The sequence below is a fragment of the Eulemur rufifrons genome, chromosome 23 (genome assembly GCF_041146395.1).
Source record: "Eulemur rufifrons isolate Redbay chromosome 23, OSU_ERuf_1, whole genome shotgun sequence".
Lineage (NCBI taxonomy): Eukaryota > Metazoa > Chordata > Mammalia > Primates > Lemuridae > Eulemur > Eulemur rufifrons.
The window spans coordinates 15,921,209-15,935,215 of record NC_091005.1 but is presented as its reverse complement, the minus strand read 5'-3'; the positions used below and the strand labels follow the sequence as shown (position 1 = coordinate 15,935,215).

General features: G+C 38.5%; 1 protein-coding gene and 2 non-coding genes across 3 annotated transcripts in view; all 3 read left to right on the top strand.

The window, feature by feature from the left end:
* SF3B3 (splicing factor 3b subunit 3) overlaps positions 1-14,007 on the top strand; it is a 42,698-nt gene that overhangs the window by 543 nt on the left and 28,148 nt on the right. The window contains exons 2-8 of the mRNA XM_069497792.1: positions 2,134-2,273; positions 4,422-4,748; positions 5,451-5,623; positions 6,176-6,317; positions 8,403-8,515; positions 9,997-10,134; positions 11,595-11,698. Of these exons, the coding sequence (XP_069353893.1) occupies positions 2,204-2,273; positions 4,422-4,748; positions 5,451-5,623; positions 6,176-6,317; positions 8,403-8,515; positions 9,997-10,134; positions 11,595-11,698 (1,067 nt within the window). The 5' untranslated portion in view covers positions 2,134-2,203. The remainder of the gene's footprint in view (positions 1-2,133; positions 2,274-4,421; positions 4,749-5,450; positions 5,624-6,175; positions 6,318-8,402; positions 8,516-9,996; positions 10,135-11,594; positions 11,699-14,007) is intronic.
* LOC138374037 (small nucleolar RNA SNORD111) lies at positions 5,059-5,136 on the top strand. Its single transcript, XR_011231321.1, has one exon. It is a non-coding gene; the product is annotated as a small nucleolar RNA SNORD111 (small nucleolar RNA).
* On the top strand, positions 9,734-9,820 carry LOC138374036 (small nucleolar RNA SNORD111). The gene has a single exon (XR_011231320.1). It is a non-coding gene; the product is annotated as a small nucleolar RNA SNORD111 (small nucleolar RNA).

The window sequence follows — 14,007 nt, the reverse complement described above, 5'->3', positions numbered from 1 at the left end:
ATCTATCTTACAGACTTCGCAGAGTTCGAATGCGATGATGTTTCCTTGGAAGATGGAGAAGGGATGGAGTTAGCAATCACAGGCTTCTTGTAGTAATCACAGCCAGGAGATAGACGTGGGGGAAGTTGCAAAGCTTACTAAGTTTTGGCCGTTAATGGTTCCTGGTGTATTGTTCTTCGAGTGCAGGACTGATCTTCCTTCAAAATGCAGCTTCCTCTGTTACCCAAGATTAAAATATGCCTGGAGAACCTGGCTCCTGCTAGGTTTGGGGAAAATGAATTCCAAGGGTTTATAATGGATGCTATCAATTATAAAGGAACGGGAGTGTAGGCCGAGGTCTTCCAGTCAGCTGTAAAGTATGAAAAGTAGCCCGGGGGGAGCTGTTCACGGTTTCAGAAGTGGCCCTTGGTTTCCTGTTTGTCTTCTTGTTGGTTGTTTCTCCACTTCTCTTTCAGCCTCAGACCTTTTCCTTCATCTTTCCCTGTGATTCTAGAGTATCATTAAAGATGTTCCTTAGCTTCAAGTAGGAAAATTTGTATCTGTCAGGATCTATTTCTTGTCACTTTACTTTTGCCCAACTCCCAAATTATTATTATTTATGAGAACATTTACTGGTAATTCTCCTGGGTTAACAACAAAATCAGATTTGTATGTTACACGTCAGTGGCTTTGGATTTCTCAAGATTTCTTGCTTTTGTCTCTTAAATAATACTGGGGAAAAATAATTCATTTTATTTTTCAGCAGTAACTGTAGAGGTGTAGTTTCGGATTAATCTTTGTGGCAGAGGCACCTCAGTTTGTGCTCTCTTCCGTCCTGTCTGCTGAGAAGGAATCCTTTTTTTGTGACTTTGTGTTCGTTTAGGGAGACCTTCTGAAAAAACACGAATTCAGGTTTTGTTGTAGTTTTTGATGGTGAGTATGTTTAAATTTTAAACTTGAACCAGTTCTCAAGTGGTTTGCATGTGATGCAAAGGAAAACTACACTAAAATAGCAGTTTTCATCTTCTAGGTAAGCGAAGGTTGTAAGTCTTAGTATCATTTTTTCTGTGGGCAAGCAGGGATGCGCACACATTGCTGGGCATGTAAATTGAGTCTCTTTGAAAGGCAGTTTAGCAGTATCTACCAGAATTTCAAATATATGAACCCCTTAATCCAGCAATTCCACTTTTAGGAATTAATCTTAGAGATCTACTCGTGCACGTATGAATGACCTACATACAAGGGATTTTCTTTGGAGCAGTGTTCATAATAGCAAGAGATTAGAAACAACCTGAATATTCGTCCGTAGGATATTGGCTAAATGAATTATAATATGCCCATTCAGTGGAATACTCTGTGGCTATAACATAAAAATGAGAAAGCCCTTTGTTTATTATTATCATAAAGTAGATAAAATAATAAAAAATAAGTTGTAGTATAGTGTGAGTGTATAAAATATAGTAGCCAACCTTTGGTTAAAAAGGGAGAATAAAATACCTACAAGCTGGGTGCAGTGGTGTGTTCCTATAGTCCCAACAACTCTGAAGGTTCAACTGGGAGAATCCTTTGAGCCTGGGAATTTGAAGCTAGCCTGGGCAACATATCCAGACCCTTCTCTCTTAAGAAAACAAAACACAATAAAAATGTATGTTTTTACTTGTGTATATTATGAAAAATATTTGGAAGGAAGGATATAATATAACTTGGTAAAATTGATTCCCCCAGGGAGGACTGGATGGCTAGGGAATAGGTTGCAGGGAGCTTTTTGGTGTGCTTTTGAATTCTTAACCACCATGTGAATGTATAGGCCATCGGAATACAAGTAAACACAGACCTACTTAGTTTCTGTGACAAAGACAGATAGGCAGTATTGCATTAATGGTACAGATCCCAGCTCCCAACATTTTCACCACTTGTTAATGCGACTTTGGGCAGGTGAGCTTCAGTTTCCCTCGATAGGATTCTTGTGAGATTAAAGGGAAGATATGTGGCATAGTGCTCTGGCATATTGAAGGAACTCTTAATTAAAAATATGTTGCCCTTAAATAGGCCTTACTCCACTGGTTCTGCTGACTTCAGCCAGAAGTTCCCATACAGAAATGTCTGTTAAAGTTAAAATTGCCCAGCTATTTTTCTGTTTTTATGTCTCTTTAGCTTGCTTTGACTTGGCACCGTTGGTATAACCAAGCCCTGAAGTTCTGGGTGGCTCATTTTTGCCGCAACCATGTTCCTGTACAACCTGACCTTGCAGCGAGCCACTGGCATCAGCTTTGCTATTCATGGCAACTTTTCTGGTAAGTTCTCTAGTTACTATCTTTCAGAAGTTAAGAGAATTAATAGATATTTTGCTTATCTCTTGTGGAGGAAATGTTTTCCATTTATGAGAAAGCAGTAAATGTGAACAGTCCAGATCTGGCTTGTAATTTATGAGATTTGGTATTAAATTGAGGTGTATTATCTGTTACCTACTTTCAGGTGCATTTCATTGTATAATGTATTATACAATGCTCACATTGTATAATCTTATCTCATGGTGCACATTTCTTGGCTCAAGTTGTGTGCATATTGTTGAGGCATAATGATATGTGTAAGACTTGATCTGTGATCTTGAATTTGAATCAAGTTGGATAAAAAGAATGTCTGCAGGAGATTCATGATTGTGTAGAATATTACATACTTTTGTTGAAGTTCAAAGCTGAATACCTATTGTATCTTAACTGAGCAGGAGCCCGACTGACCACACAGAATTTACATTTCATGTTGGCAGTATTTTCTCTGATCCTCATTATAACTCTTACTGTGGGTCTGAGGGCTTCACTTCACTCACTAACTCACTGAGGTAAGTTAGTTATTCTTTGCTACATGTTATGAAGGCAATGGTATGCATATTTGAATTTGAGGATTTGTAACTGACTTTATTATTTAATGTGGTGATTCTCAGCTGGAATTTGTATGAGAGGATTTTTGAAGGGGTTTTTTTTCTTAAGAGACAAGGTCTCACCCTGTCATTCTGGCTGCAGTGCAGTGGCCTAATCATAGCTCGCTGTAACCTTGAACTCCTGGGATCAAGTGATCCTCCTGCCTCAGCCTAGGACTAAGGCATATGCCACTATGCCTAGTTAATGAAAAAATTGTTTTTGTAGAGACAGGGTCTTGCTGTGTTGCCCAAGCTGGTGTCAAACTCCTGGCTACGAGTGATCATCCTGCCTCAGCCTCCCAAAGTGCTGGGATTACAGATGTGAGCCACCAAGCCTCGCCTTTTAAAATATTACTAGTTTTAGCCTCCAGATTTCCTTTTCCAATTCAAACCTCCTTTTTTTTTTTAATTATAGAAAACATTTTTTTCTTAACTATTACAGAACATTGTAGTTTATATAATACTTTACATTTTCTAAAGCGGTTTGGAGTACTTGATCTAATGTGATCTCCAAAGAATCTTTGGAAAGTAAAGTGGCCTGATAAGTAGTGACATTTTACAAATGAGAATGGCCTGGGATGGATAGTGGGTGGAATATCAGATAGGATAGGAAGACAGTTAGGCATTACATAACGAAAACCTGGACCATGGCAGTAGGACTAGAAAGTGAAGGATATGAGTTTCCAGCCTGGCTGGTAGAGAAAATAACAGTAACAGCAGGTTAGTTGAGACCAGAGAGGGACTTTGTAGAACAAAGAACTTACTTAAACATTTGAGGTTAATGACATCTCATCCAGGTGTAATTATATAGCAGGCAGGGAGAGATAGGGACAAAGTTGCCTGTTAGGCATTTGGAGATGTTGATTGCAGTTAAGAAAGTAAACTTTATAGGAGTTTAGAAATAATAGAGCATATATTGGATAGTAGCTTCAAAAGTTCTTTGAGACACTTTATCAAACTGCATAGAAGGTTAAATGATTTTGTAGAAATCAGCCTTAAAGGTGGACTGGAAAGAGTCTATGGAAAATTTTGATCTTAGGAAGTTGCTATATATTATACATTAATACCATTTACAGGCAATTCCCAATTAGCAGATTGATGGCAAATCTTAGAAAAATAAAAAGGAGTTTTTTTAAAAAAGTAACTTGTGTGGGCTGGGCACAGTGGCTCGCACTTGTAATCCCAGCACTTTGGGTGGCCAAGGCAGGAGGATTGCTTGAGCCTAGGACTTTGAGGCTGCAGTGAGTTATGATCAGGCCATTGCACTCCATCCCGGGCTACAGAGTGAGACCCTGTCTCAAAAAATAAATAATGAAAAGTAACTTGTGTGACCATTTTTAAAGTTTTCTTTGATACTACTTTTGTTAGATCATTTCAGTTCTAGGAAAAATGCTTTTTCAAATAAAATAACTTAAAGCACTGGGCCTCCAACTTGTTAAATAATCTAAAGTAGCATTTCTGTCTCTCCAGGTTACTTTTTATACTAGCTCTGGTTGTTTATGATCTTTATTTTTTGGTGATTTAGGAACCAAACAACAGGAAATTGTTGTTTCTCGTGGGAAGATCTTGGAGCTGCTTCGCCCAGACCCCAACACTGGCAAAGTACATACCCTTCTCACTGTGGAAGTATTTGGTGTTATCCGGTCACTCATGGCCTTTAGGCTGACAGGTGGCACCAAAGACTATATTGTAGTTGGCAGTGACTCTGGACGAATTGTTATTTTGGAATACCAGCCATCTAAGAATATGTTTGAGAAAATTCACCAAGAAACCTTTGGCAAGAGTGGATGCCGCCGTATCGTTCCTGGCCAGTTCTTAGCTGTGGATCCCAAAGGGCGAGCTGTTATGATTAGTGAGTGACTTGCTATACTTGCTCTATTGAGTATATCTCTTATAAATGCTCAGTTTAGGATAACAATGCTGTGATCTTGGCAGTGTGCCAGTGCATCACTTATGTGGGTAAAGTTTAGCATCATATTTTGATTTACTCTAGCTTTAAAGTTGCATTTCCTTTAAAAATAGTGGAAAAGGTTTTAATGCACCTTTTTTACTTCCCATGTAGTTCGAAATAGGGGTTTTTCCAATTTCTTACTTCATCTGTAGTAAAAAGGCTACAGTGAAATGATCTTACGGTATTAGACAATGAATCTGGTTGCCTTCATCAGCCTGAAGTGATGATTCACATTCATGTCTCTTCTCTGATAAATTCTTGAAGAAAATTTTATGTATCTGATCGGCCTCTAGAGGGCAACCCTCTCTGAGCAGTCACAAAACCGTTAGGTGTAATTCAAAGAATAAAAGCTAACAAGTTTATAATTATGGTTTAGTTTTTCAATAACCTTCAATCTAGGACACATTAAAAATTTTGAAGAGCTAATGGAATATTAAGATCCCTATTAGGAAGGAGGGGGCCAAAATTATGCTATGATTTATTCTGAGGATGGAGTAGTGTTGGCTGTTAATAAGAACAGTGATTTTAAAAAAAATAATCACGATGTGAATCTGGCTGTTCTGTAAGTCTCTCTTATTATCTGGAAATCTCCTTTGACTACAGGTGCCATTGAGAAACAGAAATTGGTATATATCTTGAACAGAGATGCTGCAGCCCGACTTACCATTTCATCTCCCCTGGAAGCCCACAAAGCGAACACTTTAGTGTATCATGTAGTTGGAGTAGATGTGGGATTTGAAAATCCAATGTTTGCTTGTCTAGAAATGGATTATGAGGTAATGGGGACCGTATCTTTCTCTTTCTTTAGATTTCTTTTAGTTACCTGATTGTTTTCCTAAGATTGTTTTCTTCCTTGTGGATATCTTAAACCTGTCCTGTTAGCAGATCTTTCCCATATTTCAAATGCCTTACTGAAATTCTTTGGAATGTTTCAGAGCTTAACTAACTGACGACATAACCTTTGCTCAGACTTAAGTAATCTGCCTGTGGAAAACAAGGTATTGGGAAAAGATGCATGAAAAAGGTGAAGCTATATTTGGCGTATTTTTTCACAGGGAAGTAATGAAAATCAGAACTTACCATTTTTTGCCTTGAGTTGAAAGCAGTATCCTCTAGTAGAGGGATCCCTGGATCGAGAATTTGGAGATTCAGGTTCTTGTTCTAGCTCTGCCATCTTCTAGTAGCATACGCTTGTTCAAACCATTTGGCATCTGTGGACCTCTGTTTCTTTGTTGATAAAATGGAGGAGTCTGATGTACTTTCCAGATTTAAAAGTTCTTTGATTTTATGCTGCTAATTAGTCTTTGTGCCACTTTTCTCCTCTGTAGGAAGCAGACAATGATCCAACAGGGGAAGCAGCAGCCAATACCCAGCAGACACTTACTTTCTATGAGCTAGACCTTGGTTTAAATCACGTGGTCCGAAAATATAGTGAACCTTTGGAGGAACATGGCAACTTCCTTATTACAGGTATTTTTCTCTCAGAGCTGCTGCCTGTATGCTTTTACTTGGTCCATTTTATGCCCAAACTTAATAGGCTTTACTTAATAGGGTTTGGAAATTTATCCATTTGTAGTAAACCTGTGTACCTGTCTATCTTTTGGAGAGTTTAGAAGTTCATGTGGTGGAGTGATAAAGTGTTGTGTTGGCCAGGTGCGGTGTCTCACACCTGTAATCTAGCACTTGGGGATGCTGAGATGGGAGAATTACTTGAGGTTAGGAGTTCAAGACCAGCCTGGGCAATATAGCAAGACCCCATCTCTACATAATAGTTAAAATAATTAGCCACGTACAGTAGTGTACATATCTAGTCGTAGCTACTTGAGAGGCTGAGACAGGAGGATTGCTTGAGCCCAGGAGTTGGAGGTTGCAGTGTGTGATGGCACCACTGCACTCCAGTCTGAGCAACAGAGTGAGGCCCTATCTCAAAAAACAGTATTGTATGAATAAAGTACCTAGCTCCTTAGTAACTCTTACTGTAATGGGGGCAGAGAGGAAAGGATGAGGAGAGCAGTCACCTTAGATATCGATTACTGTTAGTTGCTGTGATAATTTGGCTGTAGTCAGTCCTTGCCTCTCATCTGAACCTAGTTCTTAGAAAAGACAAATGAAACTGACAAACTCAACAAGATAAAACCGTATGTCTGTGCATTTGAAAACTTAGATGAAATAGAAGTATTTTTGAAAATCATTATCATGTTAATTTCTTTTTGGAACAATTTTGGTAACAGTAAGAAATTAACCTGATAGACCAACATCCATTAAAGAAATTGAAGCAATACTTAAAAATCTTTACCCCAAGGCCAGGCGTGGTGACTCATGCCTATAATCCTAGCACTTTAGGAGGCCAAGGTGGGAGGATCATTTGAGCTCAGGAGTTTGAGACCAGCCTGAGCAAGAGCAAGACCCTGTCTCTAGTAAAAATAGAAAAAATTAGCTGGGCAATTAAAAACAGAAAAAACTAGCTGGGCGTGGTGGTGTGTGCGCCTGTAGTCCTAGCTACTCTGGAGGCTGAGACAAGAGGATATCTTGAGCCCAGGAGTTTGAGGTTGCTGTGAGTAAGGCTGACAACACAGTACTCTAGCCTTGGCAACAGCCAGATTCTGTCTCAAAAGAAAAAAAAAAACTCTCCTCCAAAAGATTTAAGGTCTAGGATTCTCAGGGGTGCTTTTATTATATTGTTGAAGGATATGTATTCTGTTTTAAAACAAATTTCTCTGGAAACTAGAAAGAATAACAGCCTGCTCTTCTACTTTATTAGTCTAATAATAGACTAGTAATACTAATTAAGTAACAAAACTTGGGAGGGGTAGTAACAAGAAAAATTTACAACTAGTTAATACTTACGATTGTAGATAGAAAAATCTAACATTTTAGCAAATCAAATTAGACAGTATTTTAAATGCATATAGCTAAGTATGATTTTTGGAGGAGCTCAAAGATGGTTAGAAAGTCTCCATTAGAAAGTCAGTGTCACTTTATTCATTATATTAAAAGACTAAAGGAGGACAACTATATTTGTGGTCATCTGCATTTCAGCAGACTTGGGGAAGACAGTGATCCAATTCTTTCTATTGTGGATCAATTGCATTTGATATCTAAAATGAAATATGTCTGTTGTTTGGGAGGGTTTTGGAGAATAATATAAGACAGCACTTGTTTTTATAAAGGCTTCATTCAGCCAGTTTTTATTGAGCCTCTGTAATCAGTATGTGCCAGGTTAGTTTACTGGGTCCTGGAACTTCAGTGGTGAAAAATTAGATGTGGTACCTCTCTTTGTGCAAGATTTAATCTAGTGGTAGATACAGATAAATAACAAAGAAATTACTGGAGACTGTGTCAACTGCCATGATAGCATAAAGAAGGAGTCTCTAACCCAGGGAAAAGGAAGGTGCTCTCTAATCTGAGACCTCAGGACTAGTTAGAAGTTTCGTAGGTACAGTCCCTAGCACACACACTACCTTCATCAAGTTGTGCTAAAGGAGACAAGGAGTTGGAAGCTAAAGTAGTTCATGATTATGTCAAGTCACTGCTAAGTTTTATTTTCTCTGATAGTTCCAGGAGGGTCAGATGGTCCAAGTGGAGTGCTGATCTGCTCTGAAAACTATATTACTTACAAGAACTTTGGTGACCAACCAGATATCCGCTGTCCAATTCCCAGGAGACGGGTAAGGTCTTTGCCGTGAGAGGGGGAGATACTCCATTTTGTGAGATGAATTTAAGTTTTATAATTACAGTGTGGTCTCTTAGTTTCTCTGTTACCAAGTTTTAGTTTTTTGTAAATGTTATTTTTAATAAAACTAGCAAAATATTTTAGTAAAAGCAAAACACATTCTGTGAGAAAGGGAATTAAAAACTAATAATAGTTTTTAATAATTTAATAACTAATAATTTCCATTTCAAAGAAACCTCTGGACAATTATCAGTTTGAAATTCCTGAAGGTTTCTAGTTTGGAGAAGCCAGGCATGTTTGTTGGCGATAGATTGTCTTTTATCTGTTTGTCTTTTGGTTTTTTCCCCATTTCCTCCATTGTTTTCTTTTGAAAACTACCAACATACCGGAAATTTAAAAATAATAGCACAATTGAATTCGTGTGTGATCATCACTTAGATTCTTCGATTTTTAATGTTTTGCTACATTTACCTTTTTTTTCTCATGATATATCTATACACTTTTTCTAGGCTAAACAATTGAAAAGAAATTGCAGGCATCATGACACTTCAAGTAGCTCTTAAGATCTGGTTTCTGAGAAAAAGGACATTTTCCTATAAAACCACACTGCCAATATCACACCCGAGATATTTAACACTTTGTGTAATATATTTATATGTAGTTCATATTTAAATTTCTCTCATTGTCCCCCAAAAATTCCTTTTAATCTGCCTTTAGTCTCTTTATTTAGGATATTTCTCTCTCAGTGTTTTTTTGTCTTAGGATGTTGATTGTTTTTAAGAGGCTGGGCTAATTTTCTTGCAGTCTGTCCACACAGTCTGTTTCCTGATGATTATATCCAGGTTAATATTTTTGATAGAATTATTGCATAGATAGTGAGAGATTTCCCACTGTATCACATTATGCATAGTGTTGGTTTGTCTCATTGGGACAACTAAATTGATCAGTGTTAAGGTGGTGTCTGCCCACTCTTCATTGTAAAGGTACTTTTTTGTAATTCGTATGGGATCTGGTGGTGGTTTTAATTCTTAATTAAAAAATTTTTTTGTAGAAGTGGGGTCTCGCTATGGTGCCCAGTCTGGTCTTGAACTCCTGACTTCAAGCGACTCTCCCACCTCAGCCTCCCAAAGTGCTGGGATTACAGGCATATGAGCCACTGCACCCAGAATCAGGGTGGTTTGGATGGTAGTGTCGTGGACATGTGTTTTATTCACAGCCTGAAATGATGACTCTTAAATTTCATGTCTCTTCTCCGACATTTTTCTGTGGAGATAGTTGCCTTATTAATCTGATCAGGCTGTAGAGTAGAATTGTGACTCTTTTGGTTATCCCATTTATTTATAGCACACAAACTATGTGTTACAGTGCTGTGGCTGGCAGGCTGCTCTGGGTCAACAAGGCTTGTGCCTCTGGGCTTTGTCCAGAACTAAGAAGTACCCATTTCTAAGATGTTGGTTTTGTGTTTGACTTTGCTAGAATGACCTGGATGACCCTGAAAGAGGAATGATTTTTGTCTGCTCTGCCACCCATAAGACCAAATCGATGTTCTTCTTTTTGGCCCAAACTGAGCAGGGAGATATCTTCAAGATCACTTTGGAGACAGACGAAGATATGGTAAGTAGACCATGGAAGGAGGGGGAAAATGAAAAAACCCTTTTGTTGTGGTTCTTTCAGTTTGATAAACATTCCTACATTTTATTTTACATATTTTTTTTTAGAGGAGGGAGGAATTGTGAGGTTTTTTATTTTTGGAGATGGAGTCTTGCTCTGTCACTTGGGCTAGAGTGCTAACTCCTGGGCTCAAGTGATCCTCGTGCCTCGCTGAGATTTCAGGCATGTGCCACCATGCCAGGCTGATTTCTCTTTTTTTTTTTTTTTTTTTTTTTTGAGACAGAGTCTCACTTTGTTGCCCAGGCTAGAGTGAGTGCCGTGGCGTCAGCCTAGCTCACAGCAACCTCAAACTCCTGGGCTCAAGCCATCTTACTGCCTCAGCCTCCCGAGTAGCTGGGACTACAGGCATGCGCCACTATGCCCGGCTAATTTTTCTATATATATATTTTTAGTTGTCCATATAATTTCTTTCTATTTTTAGTAGAGACGGGGTCTCGCTCTTGCTCAGGCTGGTCTCGAACTCCTGACCTTGAGCGATGCACCCGCCTCGGCCTCCCAGAGTGCTAGGATTACAGGCGTGAGCCACCGCGCCCGGCCTGATTTCTCTATTTTTAGTAGAGACGAGGTCTTGCTCTTGCTCAGGCTGGTCTTGAACTCCTGACCTCAAGCAATCTTCCTGCCTCGGGCTGCAGAGTGCTAGGATTACAGGTGTGAGCTGCCGTGCCTGGCCCATTCCTACAATTTTAATAGAATTAAATAACCTTGTTTTAAAAACTGATGTTTGTGTGTACATTTAAGGTTTACAAAGCTGTTTTACAAGCCATTTATCCATACAACTACTCTCTGAGATGAGATAGAGGACAGTTAATGTGTTACAAGTTAAAATATGGGAACTTAGAAAGTGGTTGCTGTTGGGACTGGCATGTGAATACAGGTTTCTCTGTCTTGTTAAATTTCTGGTCTGGTAACCACCTTATGTGTAATATGAGACTGGTAATGCCACTTCTAGTGGTTACTTTCAGGTGGTAATAATTGGTGTGACTAAGAAGAGAAAGCTCTCCATTTCTAATGAAAACTGGCAATATACATGATCTATTCTTTTGTCCTATGGAGGAGCTCTGTGAACAGTTGGGCTATTTCTTAGATAGCTATTTTGGTCAGGAATTGGCAAACTTTTTTTTAAAGGTCAGACAGTAAAGACTTGCAGTTTCTGTGGACCATATAGTCTCTGTCTCAACTCAGCTCCGCGGCGCTGCTGTAGCACAAAAGTAGCCATAGACAGTGTAAATACACGGGCATGGCTGGCCCATGGGGGCTAGTTTACTGACCCCTGGTTTAGATATGAAGTAGAGTATTTTATTTGCTACTCAGCTTATGCTGCCTCATTAAAATAATAGTGGGCTCACTTTTGTGGCCTTACTTCACTTGGCTGTGCACTACAATCTTTATTCTTTTCTCTCCAGGTTACTGAGATCCGGCTCAAATATTTTGATACTGTGCCTGTTGCTGCTGCCATGTGTGTGCTTAAAACAGGCTTCCTTTTTGTAGCTTCAGAATTTGGAAACCAGTGAGTAATCCTTTTATTACCCTAGTTTACTCTACCCTAGTTACTATAAAAGTTGGCAGGAGGGAGGTGTGGCTTCAAGGCTTGGGGAGCTTTTTACAAGAATATTTTAGTTTTTTCAAAATAAAAGTTTTGCTCTCCTTTTCCCTTTACATTTTTTCTCTTATGTTTTTTCTCTTTTTTTTTGCCTGCAGCTGCTAACTAACTGATCTTTGTTATGTTCCTTTAGTGGTTTGAGTCAATTCCTCTGTGAATATCTGCAAAGGTATCTTTAGAAGTAATGTCTCTCCAGAGCTTTTTGCTGGGCATTTCGTTGCATAAATATTTATTGAGCTACTTAACATTAAGGAGATGTTCCGGAAGCACTTCACTAGTACATATGTGAAGTTGAAAGTTGTTACCCATACCTGCCCACCCACATCACCAATCCTCCCATCCTCATTATTTCTGTTAATGACTAATGGGCCAGTTCTAGCAACTAAAGTGTAAAATCTCAATTTTTTTTTTTTTTAACCCTCCACCACTTTCGTTTCAGTGCTAAGTCTTTTTTACTTCTGTATCCTTTTGTGATGCTAATCTCGTTTGCTTGTTTCATTTCATTGCCTTCCTGCAAAACTCAGCCTTTATAGAGTCATTTCATCAAGCAGACAAGATACAACCTTGATGAAATAATTTTCCCTATCCCTGTGTTACAATCTTTAATGGCTCTTCATTGCCAAATGGAAGAAATCTCAACTCCAGCCTTGAATTTAAGACCAATGTCTAAGACTCCACATTACTTACATGAGATAAGATGACATGGTTTTGTCAGTATCTGCAAACCACTTTGCTAATCTAATGCTCAGTAAGATATTGTCTGGGAGTCTGTGCCGTTTCTGCTTTGTCTCCACCTGTTCCCCCATTCTTAAACGTGCTTTTACTCCTCAGTGACTTTGTTCCTATTCTTCCTGTTTCTCTCCTTTGCCTGGTTTGTACCTGGTTGCTCTTTCCACATTTAGCCTGTTATGTCTGTTTTCATCCATTTCTAATTTTTTAGTTTTTTTAATTTAAGGAATTTTTTTTGAGGCAGAGTCTTGCTCTGTTGCCCGGGTTAGGGTGCCATGGTGTCAGCTGAGCTCACAGCAACCTCAAACTCCTGGGCTCAAGTGATCCTCCTGCCTTAGCCTCACAAATAGCTGGGACTGCAGGCACGCACCACCACACCTGGCTTTTTTCTATTTTAGTTGTCTGGCTAATTTCTTTATATTTTTAGTAGAGACGGGGTCTCGTTCTTGCTCAGGCTGTCTTGAACTCTTGACCTCCAGTGATCCTCCCGCCTCGGCCTCCCAGAATGCTAGGATTACAGGCATGAGCCACCATGCCCGGCCCAAGGAATTTTTCTTGTAGAAAAATTAGAATGTGTATGCAAAAAAAAATCCTTCCATTCAAATATAACATTTTTTCTGTAGTTTTTCTGTGTGTTTGTATTTAAATGTTTTTATAAACAATTATGTACCTATTTGTAACCTTTTTTTTTTTAAACCATAATATAAATATCTCTACCAGTAAATACAGTATCTTTTTTTTTTGGGCAGCAAGTTTTTTCCCTTGCTTTTTTTATTGTGGTAAAATATATATAACATAAAACTTGCCATTTTAACCATTTTTAAGTGTTCGATTAGTTAACATTTACAGTGTTACGCATGCAACCATTGCAACTGTCTTTCCAAAACTTTTTCATCACCCCAGACAGAAACTCTGTACCTATTAAGCAATAACTTCATATTCTCCTTCCCTCTGGTAACTTCTAATCTATTTTCTGTCCCTATGAATTTGCCTATTTAAATATTTCGTATAAGTGGTATCATACAGTATTTATTCTTTTGTCTCTGGCTCATTGTACGTAGTGTAATATTTTCAAGGTTCATCTTTTAGTAGTAGGTATCAGAACTTCATTTCTCTTTATGACGAATCTATTTGTGTGTGTGTGTGTGTATACACCACATTTTGTTTATCCATTCTTCTGTTGATGGGTACTTGGGTTGTTTTTACCCTTTCACTGTTGGGAATAATGCTGCAGTGGACATTTGTGTGCAAATATCTGTTTAAGTCCCCATTTTTAATTTTTTGAGTATATACCTAGGAGGAGTGAAATTGCTGGGTCATATGGTAATTTTGTGTTTAACTTGTTGAGGAGCCACTAAACTTTTTCATAGCAGCTGCATCATTTTACATTCCCAACAGCAGTGTATGAGGATTCCAATTTGTCCCAGCACTTGTTGTTTTCCACTTTTTTGATCATAGCCATCCTAGTAGATATGAAATATTTCATT